Source organism: Maylandia zebra, linkage group LG18 (assembly GCF_041146795.1).
Source record: "Maylandia zebra isolate NMK-2024a linkage group LG18, Mzebra_GT3a, whole genome shotgun sequence".
In the NCBI taxonomy this organism is placed as follows: domain Eukaryota; kingdom Metazoa; phylum Chordata; class Actinopteri; order Cichliformes; family Cichlidae; genus Maylandia; species Maylandia zebra.
The window spans coordinates 359,919-380,272 of record NC_135184.1 but is presented as its reverse complement, the minus strand read 5'-3'; the positions used below and the strand labels follow the sequence as shown (position 1 = coordinate 380,272).

The 20,354-nt window shown below is 48.1% G+C and overlaps 1 protein-coding gene across 4 annotated transcripts; it reads left to right on the top strand.

Moving 5' to 3' along the window:
- The first annotated feature begins 16 nt into the window (after positions 1 to 16).
- Positions 17 to 19,985, top strand: klhl18 (kelch-like family member 18). 4 transcript variants are annotated; one of them, XM_004572424.6, is made up of 12 exons: positions 17 to 148; positions 244 to 491; positions 1,965 to 2,148; positions 3,212 to 3,342; positions 13,129 to 13,269; positions 13,352 to 13,550; positions 14,033 to 14,193; positions 14,280 to 14,416; positions 14,486 to 14,708; positions 17,879 to 17,983; positions 18,334 to 18,445; positions 18,545 to 19,985. In XM_004572424.6, exons 2-12 carry the CDS (start codon positions 373 to 375, stop codon positions 18,929 to 18,931), a joined length of 1,899 nt encoding a protein of 632 aa, XP_004572481.3. In that variant the 5' UTR covers positions 17 to 148; positions 244 to 372; the 3' UTR covers positions 18,932 to 19,985. The 4 variants fall into 4 exon arrangements, with proteins under 4 accessions (XP_004572481.3, XP_076733290.1, XP_076733291.1 ...); XM_076877175.1 differs by lacking the exons at positions 244 to 491; positions 1,965 to 2,148 and having other exon boundaries at positions 18 to 148; XM_076877176.1 differs by lacking the exons at positions 17 to 148; positions 1,965 to 2,148 and having other exon boundaries at positions 173 to 491.
- The last annotated feature ends 369 nt before the right edge of the window (positions 19,986 to 20,354 follow it).

Below are 20,354 nucleotides of genomic sequence, written 5' to 3'. Positions count from 1 at the left end.
GACGAGGTGTTTGAGTACAGGAAGTAATCAGCTGTCTGCTGAACGTTCAGGAAAGACCTGAGCTCACCTTCATCACTCTGGAGGAAGAAGCATGGGCACGGACAAAGCCTGCATTCTGTCTGAAGGCCACCAGGGGGCAGTAGCTTTGGTAAGGCAGCTTTCTGACCTTTGACCTGTGTAAAAACATCCTGCTGAGGTTGTGGGCTCAGTTTTACGTAACACTGTGGCTGTATCCCAATTCAGGGTCTGCAGCCTTAAAGGCCGCATTTTAAGGCCGATTACGTCACAGCGACGCGACGAAGGCTGTCCCAATTCAAAGGCTGCTCGAAATGCGGCCCTGAAGTGCGTCCTTCATTTCCCTGAATTTTAAGGATGTGGCGGTGTAGACTTCGTGGCCCAACATATCCCAGAATGCATAGCGCGGCGGTGGGTGTGGATAATTTTGCCGAAAAAAAACGGCGGATGAGGGGCGGCCGAAGAGTAAACTTTAAGTAAGTACTGAATATTATGTCACTTATTTATGTGCAAATGTTTAATAACGAAGAACATTAAACATTACTGTTGGCCACATGTCGGCAAAGTCACGTGACATCAGTGACGTTTGTACTAACTTGGTTTTAAAGCCTTTATTTTAAAATATACGCCGTTCAATAGCTGAGCTTAATCTCACAGAGAATGATCAAAGCTCATGTAGAAACAAACAAATGAACAAAAGATTTTCTCCTTCATTTCTGTCAAACACAGCTGTATGACACGTTTCCAGCTGTTAGTATCATGGTTGCTAGGCAACCTGGGCAGCGCAACGGAGGCTAGACCGTCCCATCTCACAAGCCTTGCAGTTCCGGCCTTGGCGGTCTTTAAGTACGCGGCCCTTGAGGATCGTTGAGGCTGCGTACTTTAAGGCTGCAGACCCTGAATTGGGACACAGCCTGTATTTCAAAGTGGTGAAGCTGCATACTCATTGGGTAATGGCCAGGAACCCACTCACTCCAAACCCTCGACAGGTGGCAGTCACAGGGCGTTAGCCAGTGAGCATGTGGGTTCACAATCAGGCCCGCCCCTCCTCGCCACCTTCAAGTTTTTTCAGCCAAATTGGCGACCTTGGAAGCACCCATAATCGGGTGACATCACTGAGGCCAGACTGTATAAAAGACTGTAACATTACCTGCTGCCATGTTTGTTTCCTGTGGTGACCATATTTGGAGGACTGGGTGGAGTTGTCAGCCAGTTGTCTGCTAGCTAGCTTAGCATACACATACACCTTATCAGTAACATCCAATCAGAATCCTTAGATGGTCACAGCAGCAATCTTATTGGTCAGATAATCTCATTAAACACAGTTCAGAGGTCTAGCTCAGAGTTTCCAGTTAGCTGAGGTGAAGTCTAGCAGACACGTAGCAGCTATAGTGAGTTTTGTCACCATCCACCTGTCAGGCCATGCACCTATCAATGCAAAGAGGTGAGTTAAAAATGTGTCCTCCCTTCTGCTGAATCCAGTCATTGTGCAGTTGTTATGAAGAGGAAATTATCTACAAAGGCCAAAACATTTGAATTTTAACACAGGAGTCTATGAGGACTGACTCAGTGCTCCCTCTGCTGAATGCTGGAGGAACTGCAGGCTCAAGATCGGTTTGTTAGTTTACTCTCTGATGTGTTCAGGCTGTTTATCTCTCAGCCAATCAGCTTTCACTAAATAATTACGATGTTGTGCTCCCATTCACAGCTGCATGTCACCAATCATAAAGTCATTCATGACATCATCTCTGATGTCACTGTAGTCACGTGAGCTGAGCTGATGCTCCTCAGGGCCAACACCTGATACATTCATTAAATCCTGACAAAAACAAACATTAAGGCCAAATAAATGAGTAATCACTCATCAATAACCACAAATGAAAGGCTTTAGAAGCTTTTATTTTGAAGTCTCATCTCAGCGGAAGTGATCCCTCTTATTGTGAAAGCAGCTTTGACGCTGGGTACGGCGGCTCGCAGGGTCCAGTCCGCGCGCTCCCGCTGACGATGGGCGACGTCCTGTGCGAAGAGCTCGAGGATTTGGTCCACTTCTCAGTGCACGACCTGCCGGCACGAGGTTATGTCGTCATGGAGGAGATCCGACGTCAGGGGAAACTCTGTGACGTCACGCTCAAGGTGAGCGAGGCGGCGTGCGAGGCTGACATTAGCCTCCAAGCTAACAGAGTGAGCTAAGGCATGCTAACAAGCTAACGCGGATTATCAGATAGTGACGTCATGGGCTGAGCTATGAACTGCCTGGGAGCCCCAGGGGCAAGGCGGCGAAGCGGCTTCCGGTCAGAGCGGTCAGTTCTTAACACCAGGGCTGGAGGTCAGGTGTGTAATCCACCTGGAGGAAGGTAGAAGTTGTGTGACGTACGCAGTTGAGCTCAGGCAGCACAGAAGGGGCGGAGCCTTTTAGCAGCGTTGTGGCGTAAGCAGGTGAGCAGATACGTGATTTCTCTTTGTTCCAAACATGTCCGCCAGGTGAGGGAGGGGCGGGACCTTAACCCTAACCCCTGCAGCAGGAAGAAGCTCTCAGTGGCTCCACCCCTCCCCATCAGGGCCTGGTTTTATGGTAGCAGGTAATGGAGCGGGGTGCTCATTGTCAGCATCACATGATCCAGGTGTGCTTCTGAGGTGTTCAGGTGCAACCGAGAAACGTTTTCACCTGTGCTGCGTCCTGTGCCTGCAGCTCAGCATTGATCCTCTTAATGGCTCAGTAGGCAAGGTGCTGAGTCTCCCAGGACAAATGGTGTCCTGCAAGTAAAGCAGCACGTTCTCACCTGTCCACTCTCAGGTGACCTGCAGAAGTTTAAAAGGAAGTCAGACTGATTCAATGATGCAGGCAGACTTGGCTGGTTGGATGAAGGAATCTGATTGGCTGCGCGTTACGCTGAAGCTAGTGGAAACATCATCGATGGCGTCAGCTGACAGAGTTATGCTGAACCCTGAAATCTACTTCCTGTTGAAACGCGTGTGTTTCAGAGGGTGAAGGAACGCAATCACCTTGTTGTTTTACCTGATAAGTGGGGGGTGGGGCTTGCTGTGAAGCCAAAGTCTTATTGGCTGACTAGCGAGGAGTGGTTCTGTGAGTGTTTAAGGGCACATCCCTCAGATGTAGCTGTTTTCAGTTTTCTATTATCGTCATAGCGACAGGTGAGTAACAGGTGAGTGTGTTAATCAGTGTGTCTGTCCTCAGGTCGGGGATCACAAGTTCAGCGCTCACCGGATCGTGTTGGCGGCCTCCATCCCGTACTTCCACGCCATGTTCACCAACGACATGGTGGAGTGTAAACAGGATGAGATCCTGATGCAGGGCATGGACCCCAGGTACGCTCACACCTGTACAGATGTCTGAGAGCAGAATTATAACTGTCAGACTGTAACACCCACTGTTATCATCTTCAGTGCCCTGTACCAACACAGAGCAGCTACCTGAACGCTGCTCCAACAGAGGTCGATCATCTTGTTAATAATTTCACCTCCTCACTACGTACGACTCTGGATACTGTAGCTCCTGTGAAAACTAAGGCCTCTAATCAGAAGTACCTGACTCCGTGGTAGGGCTGGGCCATATCATACCGTTCACAGTAACACCGGTGTAATGTTGGGCAACGATAGGAAAATGAAACATGGCGATAGAATATGGGTAAAACGCGCATGCGCAGTGCCTTTGTTTTCATACGCACATGGAGGCGACGCAGAACGAGAAGAGCGAAAGCTGATCGTTGAATGAAACGATGAACCAGAACTGGTTTGTAAGAATGCTGCAGCTTCACTGGTGTGGAACTGGTTTGGCTTTTGTCCGTCAGATACACAACAAAGCACTATTTTTGGTAGCGCATGCTAGCGGGCCGCCGTTATTACCGTGTTGTTTGGAAAATACGGCGCACTTAAAACCAATCCTTTGATTTTTCTGAAAGTCGACAGAGCCCCTTATAATCCCGTGTGCCTTATGTATGAACTCTGGTTGTGTTTACTGACCTCGAAACGATTTTATGTGCACGGCGCTCAAAAATCTGTCAGATGTTTCAGTACGACTTTGCTGAGCTACGAAGCCGCACCGCTTGATGGATTGTGGGAGCATTACGGCTATCGTAGGCGGAGCCTCGCGGAGTGATAGGTACTGTGCTTTAACATAATGTTACCGTATTGTGTGTGTTTAACCTCTTTTTAAGTGTTGTGGATGTTATACATGGTTATGCTGAGGATGTGTCGGCCAGTTTCCACTGGAAATGCTTTTTGGTTAAACTGTCAGCGAGGAGTTTGCACTGTTACATTTTATATAACTTTAATGCAGATAAAAACAGCTGCTTGTTGAAGTGAAAATACATTGATGGGTTTTTCACTAATAAAGTTGTGGAGTTGTAAAGCATTTTGTCTCGTGTCAATTATATCGTCAGTTATATCGTTATCGCAAATTTTCAAATGTATATCGTGATAAATATTTTTGGTCATGTCGCCCTGCTCTACTCCGTGGTATAATTCTCAAACACGTAGAGGGGTGGGCGGTATAAATGGTATACGGTGGAAACGATATAAATTTGGCCAATGGTAGAGATTTTTACTATACCGCACTACCATGATAGCGCATGCTGATGGTGTCATCGAGCTGTGCCTGTTTTGGTCGAAAGCATTGCAGCGACTGCAAACAACATCATCTGTAAATTATGCCTGGCAACAGTAATGGCAAAGAGACGAAGCACTTTTGGAATATGGGGAAAGCCAAAAACTGCGCTTCCTCCACTTCCCTACCATTGATTCATTAATGCTGAATTCCCTAACAACTGCTTTATTCCCATGCAGCAGTATATGAATGACTAACCTCGTATTGTGGATGGATTATCTCAGTTGTTCTCCTGGCTGAAGTTTGGTCCGTTTACAGCATCCTGCCATGTGATTGCATTTGTCTCTAACCATCGGGAACCCTCACGTTAACTTTTATCGAGTAGAAAAAAGTTGGCGTTCATCCTCCAGCTTCACTGTGCTAATGTTATGCTAACATACCTGTGTCGCTAGCGATCACGTAGCACATCATTATATACAGTGATAAACTATATCACTGCCGTTTAGTTTTCTGTCTTCATTTATGTTGGACGTGACAGCAGAGCTGTACGTTTGAATACTTCAGAAATCTCTCAGTCAGAACATGCTATATTAAATCAAATCACTTTTATTGTCACATCACATGTGCAGGTACATTGGTACAGCACATGTGAGTGAAATTCTTGTGTGCGAGCTTCACAAGCAGCAGAGTTGTACAAAATAATAACGTAAACAAGCAAAATACAAGAATGGCTACATCTGAGACTAATAAATATATGTACAATATATAATAGTATATGCATTTCTGGATGTGTATACTAAATATTTTTCTACGTGTGTGTGTGTGTGTGTGTGTGTGTGTGTGTGTGTGTATACACATATTTTACAAATTAAATAGAGTAAACAATGAATAGAATATATAAAATAAAATATACAGAGTGAGACATGTGCAAAACAGTGGCATTACTGTACAGTATGGAGTGCATAATGTTGAAGTTCCAGTAGTGAAGCTGAGGTGTCTATGACGTGTTCAGCAGTCTGATGGCCTGGTGGAAGAAGCTGTCTCTCAGTCTGCTGGTACGGGACCGGATGCTGCAGAACCTCCTTCCTGATGGAAGTAGTCTGAACAGTTTATGGCTGGGGTGACTGGAGTCCTTGATGATCCTCCCCGCTTTCCTCAGGCACCGCTTCCTGTAGATGTCTTGGAGGGAGGGAAGCTCACCTCCAATTATCCGTTCAGAGCACCGCACTACTCGCTGGAGAGCTTTGCAGTTGTAGGTGGTGCTGTTGCCATACCAGGTGGTGATGCATCCAGTGAGGATGCTCTCAATGGCACAGTGATAGAAGGTCCTGAGGATGCGGGGGCTCATGCCGAATCTTTTCAGTCTCCTGAGAAAGAAGAGGCGCTGCTGCGCCTTCTTCACTGTTTTGTTTGTGTGTACTGACCACGTAAGATCCTCAGCCAGATGTACACCAAGGAACCGGAAGCTGCTCACTCTCTCCACAGCAGCGCCGTTGATGGTGATGGGGGTGTGTACTTCTCTGCACCTCCGGAAGTCCACTATCAACTCCTTTGTCTTTGCGACGTTGAGGGTGAGATGGTTGTCTTGACACCAGTGGGTCAGGGCGCTGACCTCCTCCCTGTAAGCCGTCTCATCACCGTTGGTGATAAGACCCACCACTGTAGTGTCGTCCGCAAACTTCACAATGATGTTGGAGCTGTTAGTGGCTGTGCAGTCGTAGGTGTAGAGTGAGTACAGGAGAGGGCTCAGTACACACCCCTGTGGAGCACCAGTGTTCAGTGTGACGGGGGATGAGGTGATGCTGCCCAGTCTGACCACTTGGCGTCTGTCAGACAGGAAGCTAAGGATCCAGCTGCAGAGGGAGCTGCTCAGTCCTAGATCCTGCAGTTTCCTGTCCAGCTTCGAGGGAACGATGGTATTGAATGCTGAGCTGTAATCTACAAACAGCATCCTCACATACGTGTCTCTCTTCTCCAGGTGTGACAGGGCAGTGTGTAGTGTCAGGGCTATGGCATCATCAGTGGACCTGTTGTGGCGGTATGCAAACTGTAGAGGGTCCAGTGAGTCGGGTAGTGCAGAGCAGATGAAGTCCCTGACCAGCTTCTCGAAGCATTTGCTTACGATGGGGGTCAGGGCTACAGGTCGCCAGTCGTTCAATGAGGAGATGGTGGAGGATTTGGGTACAGGGACGATGGTGGCCATTTTGAAGCAGGCTGGAGCAGACAGAGAGAGGGAAAGGTTGAAGATGTGCGTGAACACTCCAGCCAGCTGAGCCGCGCATGACTTGAGGACGCGGCCGGGAATCCCGTCCGGACCAGTAGCTTTGCGTGCGTTCACCTTCCTGAAGCACTTCCGCACATCCTCCTCAGACACAGTGTGCGCACTGACGTCATCCGCGGTGCGCACACTGTCCGGTCTCATGGTGTTCGCTGCGTCGAATCTAGCGTAGAATACGTTTAGATCCTCACACAGAGAGGCCGTGGTCTGCGGTGTGCTGGTTTTCCCTCTAAAGTCTGCGATCGTGTTTAGTCCCTGCCACATACTCCGAGGGTTGTCAAACTGTTGCTCCACCCTGTCCCTGTACTCACGTTTGGCTGCTTTGATCGTCTTCCGGAGTTGGTAATGTGCGTGTTTGTAGTCCGATGTGTTCACGGAGGCAAAGGCGGTGCTCCGTGCCGCCCGAACATCTCCGTTAATCCTATCATGTTTAGATGGAAGCTAGCGAGCTAACTTCTAATTCTATTAAATTTAATAAATTCTGTTTTCATGGATGCCTGGATGTTAAACTTAATTGTTACACCTGGTAAATCAGCAACGCAGATCATCTTATTAAAGATGAAAGACTGTAGACAGTTTAACTCTCAGTAATGCCACAGTGATCATGTGACTTTGGGACCTGAAACGGACGGAGTTTAGGACCCAGATTACTCCGCAAGGCTCCTGACTACAGCAGCCGTAATGCTCCGACAATCCATCAAGCGGCGCCGCAGCAACCAAAGTCGTACTAAAACATTTTTGACAGATTTTTGAGCTCCATGTATCATATAAAATCGGTTCAAGGTCAGTAAACACAACCAGAATTCATACATAAGGCGCACTCTCGATTTTTAAGAAAATTTAATTATTTTAAGTGTGCCTTTATAGTGTGTCAAATATGTTATACAGAAGAAAAGAATATATCGCGATATATATATCGTTACCGCGCATGCTTCAAATTGTACCGTGATATGGATTTTAGGCCATATCGCCCAGCTCTACACGTAGCCTAAAGCAGATGACTCGTAATCTGGAGAGGAAATGGCGTGTCACAAATTTAGAGGATCATCATTTAGCCTGGAGAAATAGTTTACTGCTTTATAAGAAAGCCCTCCACAAAGCCAGAACATCTTACTATTCATCACTGATTGAAGAAAATAAGAACAACCCCAGGTTTCTCTTCAGCTCTGTAGCCAGGCTGACAAACAGTCAGAGCTCTGTTGAGCCAACCATCCCTTTAACGTTAACTAGTAATGACTTCATGAACTTCTTCACTAGGGATGGGTATTGATAAGATTTTAACGATTCGATTCCTTATCGATTCTCTTATCGATTCTTTTTTTTTAAAAAAAGGAGAACACTAAAGTCGATTAGCTTAGAACTTTGTTTTATATCTTCTCTTTGAACAAGATAGAAATGTAGGAGTAACATGGCCTTACAAACCCAGCAGTGAGATCTTAAGAGATCCAGCCTACGGCTCTTCAATGGGGTGTCACAGGGTCCCCAGGAAAAAAAAATGTAAATGTAAAATAATAAAATAAATATTCTTCTGTAGCAATAACAAAGTATAACATAAATTATTCTGTAGCAATTACACAAGAATATCCAGTAATGTCCCTGCCTACAATTAAACACATTCACTTACCAAAGTGAAATCGGGGCATCTGCTGTGGCAAATGGGTGCAAGCCTTTGACCACAAACTGAGTCACTGCTCGGTGACATTCGTCTATCCTGCCTGAAAGGAGACGCTACCGGTAGACTGCAGCGAGAACTGCCAGCATCTGAGCCACACTCTGTCTGTCTCATCATGGTTATCTAAATGCACAGTAATAGCAGGTTTTGTAATAAGGTAAATCACGCTAACCTAATATGCAATGCTAATTGATTAGTTACCTGCAGTATTAACGGGAGAGGACGTGGAAACGCTACCGCTGCTGCTGGGTTGAGCTTCGCTAGTCCGGAGCGGATCAAAAACACGACATTCGTTGAAAGCAATCGCGTGTTTTTTGAGCAAATGCTTTTGCATGTTCATAGTGTTTCCTCCCTTTGATGAAATATCTACTTTGCAAGTATTGCAAGTTGCCCTGTTGTCATCCTTTCTCATAAAGTGTAACCAAACTTTTGAGCGTTTGTGCCGCTCAGGCGCCGTGTTTCCTACTGGGTAAAAGACGCTACTCAACGTGATGACGTCATTCGGGGCGACTGGAATCGATAAGGGAATCGTTTTTAAAAGTGGCAAACGATTCCAAGGAATTGAAACAGTGGGAACCGGTTCTCAACAAGAACCGGTTTTCGATACCCATCCCTATTCTTCACAAATAACATTTTAATCATTAGAGAAAAAATTACCAGTAATCATCCCACAGATGTAATATTATCTACAGCTACTCTTAGTACCATTGATGTTAAGTTAGACTCTTTTTCTCTAATTGATCTTTCTGAGTTAACTTCAATAATTACTTCCTCCAAACCATCAACGTGTCTTTTAGACCCCATTCCTACAAAACTGCTCAAAGAAGTCCTGCCATTAATTAATGCTTCGATCTTAAATATGATCAACCTATCTCTAATAATCAGCTATGTACCACAGGCCTTCAAGCTGGCTGTAGTTAAACCTTTACTCAAAAAGCATCTCTAGACCCAGCAGTCTTAGCTAATTATAGGCCAATCTCCAACCTTCCTTTCATATCAAACATCCTTGAAAGAGTAGTTGTCAAACAGCTAACAGATCATCTGCAGAGGTTTATTTGAAGAGTTTCAGTCAGGTTTCAGAGCTCATCACAGCACAGAAACAGCTTTAGTGAAGGTTACAAATGATCTTCTTATGGCCTCTGACAGTGGACTCATCTCTGTGCTTGTCCTGCTAGACCTCAGTGCAGCGTTCGATACTGTCGACCATAATATCCTATTAGAGCGATTAGAACATGCTGTAAATGGTAAATGGCCTGTATTTGTATAGCGCTTTACTAGTCTCTAAGGACCCCAAAGCGCTTTACACAACCAGTCATCCACCCATTCACACACACATTCACACACTGGTGATGGCAGCTACATTGTAGCCACAGCCACCCTGGGGCGCACTGACAGAGGCGAGGCTGCCGGACACTGGCGCCACCGGGCCCTCTGACCACCACCAGTAGGTATTACAGGTACTGCACTGCAGTGGTTTGTATCATATCTATCTAATAGACTCCAGTTTGTGCATGTAAATGGAGAGTCCTCTTCACACACTGAGGTTAATTATGGAGTTCCACAGGGTTCAGTGCTAGGACCAATTCTGTTTACATTATACATGCTTCCCTTAGGCAGTATCATTAGAAGACATCCAGGGCTCTAGACTAACTTTTTGTCAGGGTTGCACTGGTGCACCCAAATTTTTCACCCAAATCGATGAACACCGCAGTTTTGCACTTTTAAAAAAAAATTGCTGTCCATACAGACAATATTGATTTGTAAATGATTAACTAACAATCTTGTGCTTATGCTTAAAGTGCGTTGGCACTCTTTGATAATATTGTAGACAATGTTAAACGTAATCATCACCTCGGCTCCTCTGACGACCTGTTTGCTGGGCCGTGGGCAGAGAGGACACTTGTTTTCTGGACACACTGCTGCTTTTTCAGCATTCAGAGATTGATGGCTCCGTGTCAGAGCTGGCTATGAATTTCAGACGGATCAGGCTTTCATGAAAAAGTTACCAGTTGTTCTTTTCATCTTTTCTCATTACTCACAGCTACATCCACTTCTGTCGGGCCTAGGCTGCCCTGGGCATCATCACTGATTCCTATAATCCATTCGATTTGATTCAATTTAGCCTCAGACAAATATTATCATTCTGATCATTTATCAGTTATATCCATGTATACAAACAAAGCTGTGAGACTTCATCAGAGGTGTGAGCATCACAGCTTTGTGTCAAAGTAACTGAGGATAAAACATGAAGCAGATGTTCCTGGCCTGGCTTTTTATAGCAGATGACCTTAAAATCTTCTGCAGCAGAACAAAAACTGAAGAAAACCATGAATCACCATGTGAACATGAACTGGTGCTGCTGAAGGGAAGCAAAGTTACAGAGGTTTGATTACAGACACAGCTCAGAGATTGTAATTTGGGATTTAAAAATGTTACATTTCTTCGTTATTAAACAGCAGAAACGAGACTTTCTTGTTGGAAGGCAGTTAAATTAAAAAACAAACAGTTTATTTATGCAGTTTAAAAAAACGGTTGACTTTAAAAACGTCTTTTTTAAGAGTGATCTGGTCAAGAGGACGACAGAAACTGCAACAAATGCAACAATAGTTCTGTAAAAATCTTTCAAGTGGACAAAAGGGACCCGGTTGACTATAATGTAATTACAAGAACACCGTTATAAAGATACTTGAGAAGCAGGTAATTTTAAAATTTTATATATAACCCCTGTGTGATACCTGCTCACCGAAGTCTATTTAGCAACATACATGGAGATGTTACACATAAAAAACACACGGAAACACTGGAAATCGGTTTTTGGCACAACGCCAGCTCTCATTTACAAGCTGTTTGCTTGAAATAGTTTTGTGAGCTCTGACTTCAGATTCTGGTGTTTAAATACGAAATTCGATTCAGGATTTAATGAATCGATATCGCTTCATTCAAGCTACTCACCTCTTTCAATCCGCCTGCACTTTCAAACATACACACGAAGGACTACAGGTCTGGACCACAGTCAATCAAAGAGGTCCCGCCCCGTAATGTGTGTCTGTTGTTGACCACACGGTGACTTTTAGAGTTGCAGAGACTTTTTTGTACTGAACGGCATTTTTTTAGTCGCACCATTGAGAAATTAAGTTGCACTCTGGAGCCCTGACAGAGCATACATTTACACTGCTATGCAGATGACACCCAGCTCTATCTGTCCATGAAGCCAGATAACACACACCAATGAGTTAAACTGCAGGAATGTCTTAAAGACATAAAGACCTGGATGGCCGCTAACTTTCTGCTTCTTAATTCAGATCAAACTGAGGTTATTGTACTCGGCCCTGAAAATCTTAGAAATATGGTATCTAAGCAGACTCTTACTCTGGATGGCATTACCTTGGCCTCCAGTAACACTGTGAGGAACCTTGGAGTCATTTTTGACCAGGACATGTCCTTCAACGCACATATTAAACAAATATGTAAGACTGCGTTCTTCCATTTGTGCAACATCTCTAAAGTTAGAAATATCCTGTCTCAGAGTGACGCTGAAAAACTAGTTCATGCATTTATTACTTCCAGGCTGGACGACTGTAATTCATTATTATCAGGAAGTCCTAAAAACTCACTGAAATGCCTTCAGCTGATCCAAAATGCTGCAGCAAGAGTCCTGACAGGGACTAGAAAGAGAGAGCAGATTTCTCCTGTTTTGGCTTCCTGTTAAATCCAGAATTCAAAATCCTGCTCCTCACATACAAGGTCTTAAATAATCAGGCCCCATCTTATCTTAATGACCTTGTAGTACCATATCACCCTATTAGAGCACTTCGTTCTCGCTCTGCAGGCCTACTTGTTGTTCCTAGAGTATTTAAAAGTAGAATGGGAGGCAGAGCCTTCAGTTTTCAGGCCCCTCTTCTGTGGAACCAGCTTCCAGTTTGGATTCAGGAGACAGACACTATCTCTACTTTCAAGATTAGGCTTCAAACTTTCCTTTTTGCTAAAGCATATAGTTAGGGCTGGACCAGGTGACCCTGAATCCTCCCTTAGTTATGCTGCAATAGACGTAGGCTGCCGGGGGATTCCCATGATGCATTGAGTTTTTCCTTTCCAGTCACCTTTCTCACTCACTATGTGTTAACAGACCTCTCTGCATTGAATCATATCTGTTATTAACCTCTGTCTCTCTTCCACAGCATGTCTTTATCCTGTCTTCCTTCTCTCACCCCAACCTGTCACAGCAGATGGCCCCGCCCCTCCCTGAGCCTGGTTCCTGCCTGCTCACTGGGGGTCATGTGATTGTTGGGTTTTTATCTGTATGTGTTATTGTAGGGTCGACCTTACAATATAAAGCGCCTTGAGGCGACTGCATAAATAAAAACAGAACATGAAGCACAGGCGTCACACACTGATCTGAGGTCAGTGTGTGACGCAGGCTCAACGCTGTGCTGCGTGTTTTTTCCGCTGAGCTGATGTAACGTACGTTTGTTCTGTCAGCGTCTCAGGATGGCGGTCCGTCGTGTTCGCTGCATTCCTGCAATATTTTAATTGATTTAACAAAATGTCAGTAACTGTGTGACCATAGTAACTATAGTAACCACTGTGGGTGTGTTGCAGCGCTCTGGAGGCTCTGATAAACTTCGCTTACAGCGGGCATGTCGCCATCGACCAGCAGAACGTGCAGTCTCTCCTGATTGGCTCGAGCTTCCTGCAGCTTCAGAATGTCAAAGACGCCTGCTGCTCTTTCCTGCAGGAGAGGTCAGTCCCACCCTGCTGCACGCCAGATCGCACGCTCCCTAGAGCTTACGTTTAGGCGAGCTAATGGCATGTTTGCTTGCAGGTTACACCCGAAGAACTGCCTCGGCGTGCGTCAGTTCGCCGAGACAATGATGTGCACGACGCTGTACGACTCGGCGAACAGCTTCCTGCACCAGCACTTTGTGGAGGTGTCACTGTCCGAGGAGTTCCTGGGCCTCAGGACGGAGGAGTTGCTGGAGCTCGTCGGCTGCGACGAACTCAACGTGAAGGCCGAAGAGCAGGTGAGTCGCCTCACCTGAGGGCGGTGGCGTGAAGCATCAGAGAACAGCTGTGACTTCATCATAGTCACTCACACAAGGTCACAGCACAGCTGTGCAGGTAGAGCACATCGGGGGAGACGGTGACCTTTGACCCGAGTGACAGGAAGAGAGCTGTCAGGAGAGAGGAAACCAAATTAAAGAACAGAAACCAAAAATAAAAGCAGGCTGCTAAGCCCCGCCCTCGCAGAGTGAAACTGTAGGGGCGAGCAGGTGATTGGGTCACACCTGTCAGGTGTCCTTCGTAAAGGTAAACCTCGGCCATGTTTCAGCAACTCGAGTGTGATGGACTCGACCGAGCCGTTGGCGAGCTTTAGCGGCTTACCTGTCACAGGTGTGCCACATACCAAGGCTCACCTCTTGAGTCACGGCGTGAAAAATGAGCTCTTGTATTAAACACGTTGTCTTCATGCTCCCACTGTGCTCCTCGTGTGGTACCTGTGCAGGTGTTTGAGGCGGTGCTGGCGTGGGTCCATCACGACCAGGACCGCAGGGAGACGCTGCTGCCCGAGCTGCTGTCAAAGGTGCGACTTCCTCTGTGTCGACCCGAGTTCCTGTCGGACCGCGTCCAGCAGGATGAGCTCATACGCTGCTGCCACAAGTGCAGGTGAGATGCAGCGAGGCCTCGGCTTCACATCTTACCTGTGTGATCGTTTCTGGGCGGGGTTAATGTCCAGCTGTATTTCTTGTCAGGGATTTAGTGGATGAAGCCAAGGATTTCCACCTGATGCCGGAGCGCCGCCCTCACCTGCCCACCTTTAAAACCAGGCAGAGGTGCTGCACGTCCATCACAGGGCTCATCTATGCGGTGGGAGGCCTCAACAGCTCAGGTACGCCGCTCACCTGAGGCAGCGTGTCTGCACGCTCCGTGCAGCTGACAGACTCTTCTTCTCCCGCAGGCGACTCCTTAAATGTCGTCGAGGTGTTCGATCCAATTGGAAACTTCTGGGAGCGCTGCCAGCCAATGAGGACAGCTCGCAGCAGGGTGGGTGTGGCCGTTGTTAATGGGCTGCTGTATGCCATTGGGGGATACGACGGCCAATCGCGGCTCAGCACGGTGGAAGTTTACAACCCCGAGACAGACAACTGGACGCGCGTGTCGAGCATGAACAGCCAGCGCAGGTTAGTACACTGATCGACTCGCTGATCGATACGCTGATCGATACGCTGATCGACTCGCTGATCGATACACTGATCGACTCGCTGATCAATACGCTGATCGACTCGCTGATCGATACACTGATCGATACGCTGATCGACTCGCTGATCAATACGCTGATCGACTTGCTGATCGACTTGCTGATCAATACACTGATCGATACGCTGATCGACACACTGATCGATACGCTGATCGACTCGCTGATCGACACGCTGATCGACACGCTGATCGATACCCTGATCGATACACTGATCGACTCGCTGATCGACTCGCTGATCGATACACTGATCGACTCGCTGATCGACTTGCTGATCAATACACTGATCGATACGCTGATCGACACACTGATCGATACGCTGATCGACACGCTGATCGACTCGCTGATCGACACGCTGATCGATACCCTGATCGATACACTGATCGACTCGCTGATCGATACGCTGATTGACTCGCTGATCGACTTGCTGATCAATACACTGATCGATACGCTGATCGACTCGCTGATCGATACACTGATCGATACGCTGATCGACTCGCTGATCAATACGCTGATCGATACGCTGATCGACAGGCTGATCGACAGACTGATCGACTCGCTGATCGACTCGCTGATCGACTCGCTGATCGACTCACTGATCGATACGCTGATCGACTCGCTGATCAATACGCTGATCGACTCGCTGATCGACTTGCTGATCAATACACTGATCGATACGCTGATCGACACACTGATCGATACGCTGATTGACTCGCTGATCGACACGCTGATCGACTCGCTGATCGACACGCTGATCGACTCGCTGATCGATACACTGATCGACTCGCTGATCGACTTGCTGATCAATACGCTGATCGACACACTGATCGATACGCTGATCGACTTGCTGATCAATACACTGATCGATACGCTGATCGACTCGCTGATCGATACACTGATCGATACGCTGATCGACTCGCTGATCAATACGCTGATCGACTCGCTGATCGACTTGCTGATCAATACACTGATCGATACGCTGATCGACACACTGATCGATACGCTGACTGACTCGCTGATCGACACGCTGATCGACTCGCTGATCGACACGCTGATCGATACCCTGATCGATACACTGATCGACTCGCTGATCGATACGCTGATCGACTCGCTGATCGATACGCTGATCGACACACTGATCGATACGCTGATTGACTCGCTGATCGACACGCTGATCGACTCACTGATCGACACGCTGATCGATACCCTGATCGACTCGCTGATCGATACGCTGATTGACTCGCTGATCAATACACTGATCGATACGCTGATCGACACACTGATCGATACGCTGATTGACTCGCTGATCGACACGCTGATCGACTCGCTGATCGACACGCTGATCGACTCGCTGATCGATACACTGATCGACTCGCTGATCGACTTGCTGATCAATACACTGATCGATACGCTGATCGACACACTGATCGATACGCTGATTGACTCGCTGATCGACACGCTGATCGACTCGCTGATCGATACCCTGATCGATACACTGATCGACTCGCTGATCGATACGCTGATTGACTCGCTGATCGACTTGCTGATCAATACACTGATCGATACGCTGATCGACACACTGATCGATACGCTGATTGACTCGCTGATCGACACGCTGATCGACTCGCTGATCGACACGCTGATCGACAGGCTGATCGACGCGCTGATCGACTCGCTGATCGACAGGCTGATCGACGCGCTGATCGACTCGCTGATCGACAGGCTGATCGACTCGCTGATCGACAGACTGATCGACGCGCTGATCGACAGACTGATCGACGCGCTGATCAACAGACTGATCGACAGACTGGTCGACGCGCTGATCGACAGGCTGATCGACAGACTGATCGACGCGCTGATCGACAGACTGATCGACGCGCTGATCGACAGGCTGATCGACAGACTGGTCGACAGGCTGATCGACAGGCTGATCGACGCGCTGATCGACAGACTGATCGACAGACTGATCGACGCGCTGATCGACAGACTGATCGACAGGCTGATCGACGCGCTGATCGACAGACTGATCGACGCGCTGATCGACAGGCTGATCGACTCGCTGATCGACGCGCTGATCGACAGACTGATTGACGCGCTGATCGACGCGCTGATCGACGCGCTGATCGACAGACTGATCGACAGACTGATCGACGCGCTGATCGACGCGCTGATCGACGCGCTGATCGACAGACTGATCGACTCGCTGATTGATGCGCTGATCGACGCGCTGATCGACAGACTGATCGACTCGCTGATTGATGCGCTGATCGACTCGCTGATCGACAGACTGATCGACAGGCTGATCGACGCGCTGATCGACTCGCTGATCGACAGGCTGATCGACAGACTGATCGACAGATTGATCGACAGACTGATCGACTCGCTGATTGATGCGCTGATCGACAGACTGATCGACAGACTGATCGACGCGCTGATCGACTCGCTGATCGACGCGCTGATCGACAGACTGATCGACGCGCTGATCGACTCACTGATCGACAGGCTGATCGACAGACTGATCGACAGACTGATCGACTCGCTGATTGATGCGCTGATCGACTCGCTGATCGACAGACTGATCGACAGGCTGATCGACACTGTTGAGTCTGCGCTTACTAAGGCTATTTTAGAAACTTATTCTCGTGAAGGACGAAGACAAGACAGAACATCTTCGGTCTTTTACTCGCTAGCTTGGTCAGAAGCAGCTGTTGGAGCTCAACGCTCCTCACCTGCCTCCAACCAGCTCCTTCAAAGAGCAGCTTCCTCGTAGCCTTTTATTCCCATGACAGTTACCGTTTACACAACACAAGCACCTCCCCTCGTAAACCCCCCTATGGTGTGTGTGTGTGATCTGCTTGCCAAAAGGATCATAAAAGCAGGAAGCTTACAACACGATGGCGTGGGCCTAATCAAACCCCCCCCAGCACAGAGTGGCTGGAGACGTGCTCAGAGACAAAGGAGTGTCTTTGATCCGGCTGCTTGAACTAAGACTTTACGAATTTAAGTAACACAATGACAACATGTAGCAGTTTGACTCCAACAGACACTGTGATCAATAAACCCCGCTGATGTAACGAGCTGTGTTGTCATCCTCAGCGCCATGGGAACGGTTGTGATTGATGGGCGGATCTTTGTGTGCGGCGGCTACGATGGAAAGTCGTCTCTGAACTCGGTGGAGTGCTACTCCCCGGAAGCAGACAGGTGAGGAGTCGTTCCACCTTAAATCCTTCGATTCTGTGTAACCCGAGCATTACGGCTAACAGCGCCGCGTGATCAGCGAGGGCTGTGTGGGTCATGTGACCCGCTGCTTCCTCAGTAGGAGTGGGTTTAAAAGTAATTCCACACAAAGACGTAAACACAGAGCGTGGATCGTTCACAGATTCTGCAGGTTTCCTCACGCTGAGCTAAACTGACTGAACCAGCAGCCAAAGAAGATCCAAAGTACGCTTCAAAGAAGAAAGCCGTCCTGGCTCACCTTGAGCATGCTCAGATCTCAGCTCAGGTCGGCGTCCTCGTTAACATGGCGGTGCTTATGTTACCGTTCTCTCCAGGTGGACTGTGGTGACAGAGATGAGTGCGAGCCGCAGCGCCGCGGGCGTGACGGTTTTTGATGGCCGGATCGTTGTCTCGGGCGGCCATGACGGTCTGCAGATCTTCAACACAGTGAGTTTTAGGGTGGAGCCTAAAACTGAGGGGTGGAAACGTTACCCGTAGTTTTACACAATTTATCTGTTTATCTCTGTTTTTGCTCCGCCCCTGCAGGTGGAGTACTACAACCACCACACTAACCGCTGGCACCCGGCGGCACCAATGCTGAATAAGCGATGCCGTCATGGGGCGGCGGCGCTCGGCAGCCACATGTACGTGGCGGGGGGGTATGATGGCTCAGGCTTCCTGAGCGGCGCCGAGGTGTTCAGCTCAGCATCTGGACAGTGGAGCCTCCTGGTGGCCATGAACACGCGGCGCAGCAGGGTGTCCCTGGTGTCCACGTCGGGGCGTCTGTACGCCGTAGGCGGGTACGACGGACAATCCAATCTCAGCTCCGTGGAGATGTACAACCCCGACACGAACCGCTGGTCCTTCATGGCACCCATGGTGTGCCACGAGGGGGGTGTAGGCGTGGGCTGCATCCCCTTGCAGCCCGCCTAAACCACCTATCACAGCCCGAGGACTCGTGATTTACTGATGGCGGCAGGCGGGAGCACACCCCGCGGCGGCGTCCCTGCAGCTTTATCGGTACGATGGCTGTGCTCAGGCTTGCAAAATGACGCCGCACCTGCGGAATCATGGGAAAAACTGTAGAGCTAGCAGCAGAGGCTAGCTGCTAACATTATTCTGTTAGCGTGTGTGGAACGATTGATTACTGATTATTGATTACTGATTTCTTACTGGATGGACACAAGCAACAGGAAGTGACTTCCTCCCAAACAAACCAAGCTGCTGATTCGGACAGGAAGTCCTTCCTTAACGGTTTCTCGAACTGTCATCGATCAGCTGTAATTGATGGGAGCGATCAATACAAAACGCCAGCAACACAGGAACCCCGCCCTCTGCAGGCTGCACAGGAAGCTCGTTTGAGGAACGTGTTGCGCCCCCAGAGATATTAATAAACTCATTCTCACGTGACAAAACATGGTTCTCCAGCTTTCCACAGGAAGTGATGTTATGTAGCGTGCAGTCTTTAACGTTGCTTTCGCTGCGATGCACAGGCGGGCTGCAGATACCTGCTGCTGCTCGGCTGATGCATCCGAAACACTCGTCAAAGGGTCACCCATACTGCAGTAACCAATGAGGGTCCGTGTGGTGGTTGCGCCGCCCCTCCAGGGCGATTGGCTGGATGGGGTGTGGCATCATTTGCGCCAGCCGTGGTGGACACGCCCCCTTACTTATTGACATCTGCATTTGCGTCAGCGGATAAGCGATGGAGCACGCTCAGTAGACAGATGTATGTTGAACAGCTGGAGGCGGAGTTTAGCGCACTCTGGGGGCATCGCACTCTGATTGGTCGCAGCCTGCAGAGAGCGGTCCAGTCGATCGTGTCATTGATCTCCGTGCTTAGAATCCGTCAGTCACTGTTTACTTCCTGCTGATCTCTGATTGGACGCTCAGCCTCATCATCAGTGGGTTTTATTTGTATTGATTAACTTATGATTGATTTGTTTTGTTGTGGATCAATAAAGAGAAGTTTGGTTAATAAAGTTTATTTCTGTCTCTTTGTTTCTGACAATAATCCGTTATTGATTATGACATCTAAGCAAAAAATTAGCACAACTTTGTGTTTTTGGGCATGTTTGCTTTTGGACAGGAAGGGGCGGAGACCAGGAAATGACTCGGACCTGTTGCCCTCTCAGTGACCTGTGGCGACGCCATTGTCAGAACGCGTTGCGTTTTAAATAGTTTATTATTTTCTCTTTGAATCAGTTATTGATCCTCAACGAAGGTTTATTCTCAGGCGGGGGATGGGCGGAGTCATGTCCTCGCTATCAGGAACCTTCTACAGAAACTTTGTTTCCTCTCTGTTCTTACCGGGGGATTCAGCGAGGCCGTCAGCCATCACTGCACCCCTGTGAGG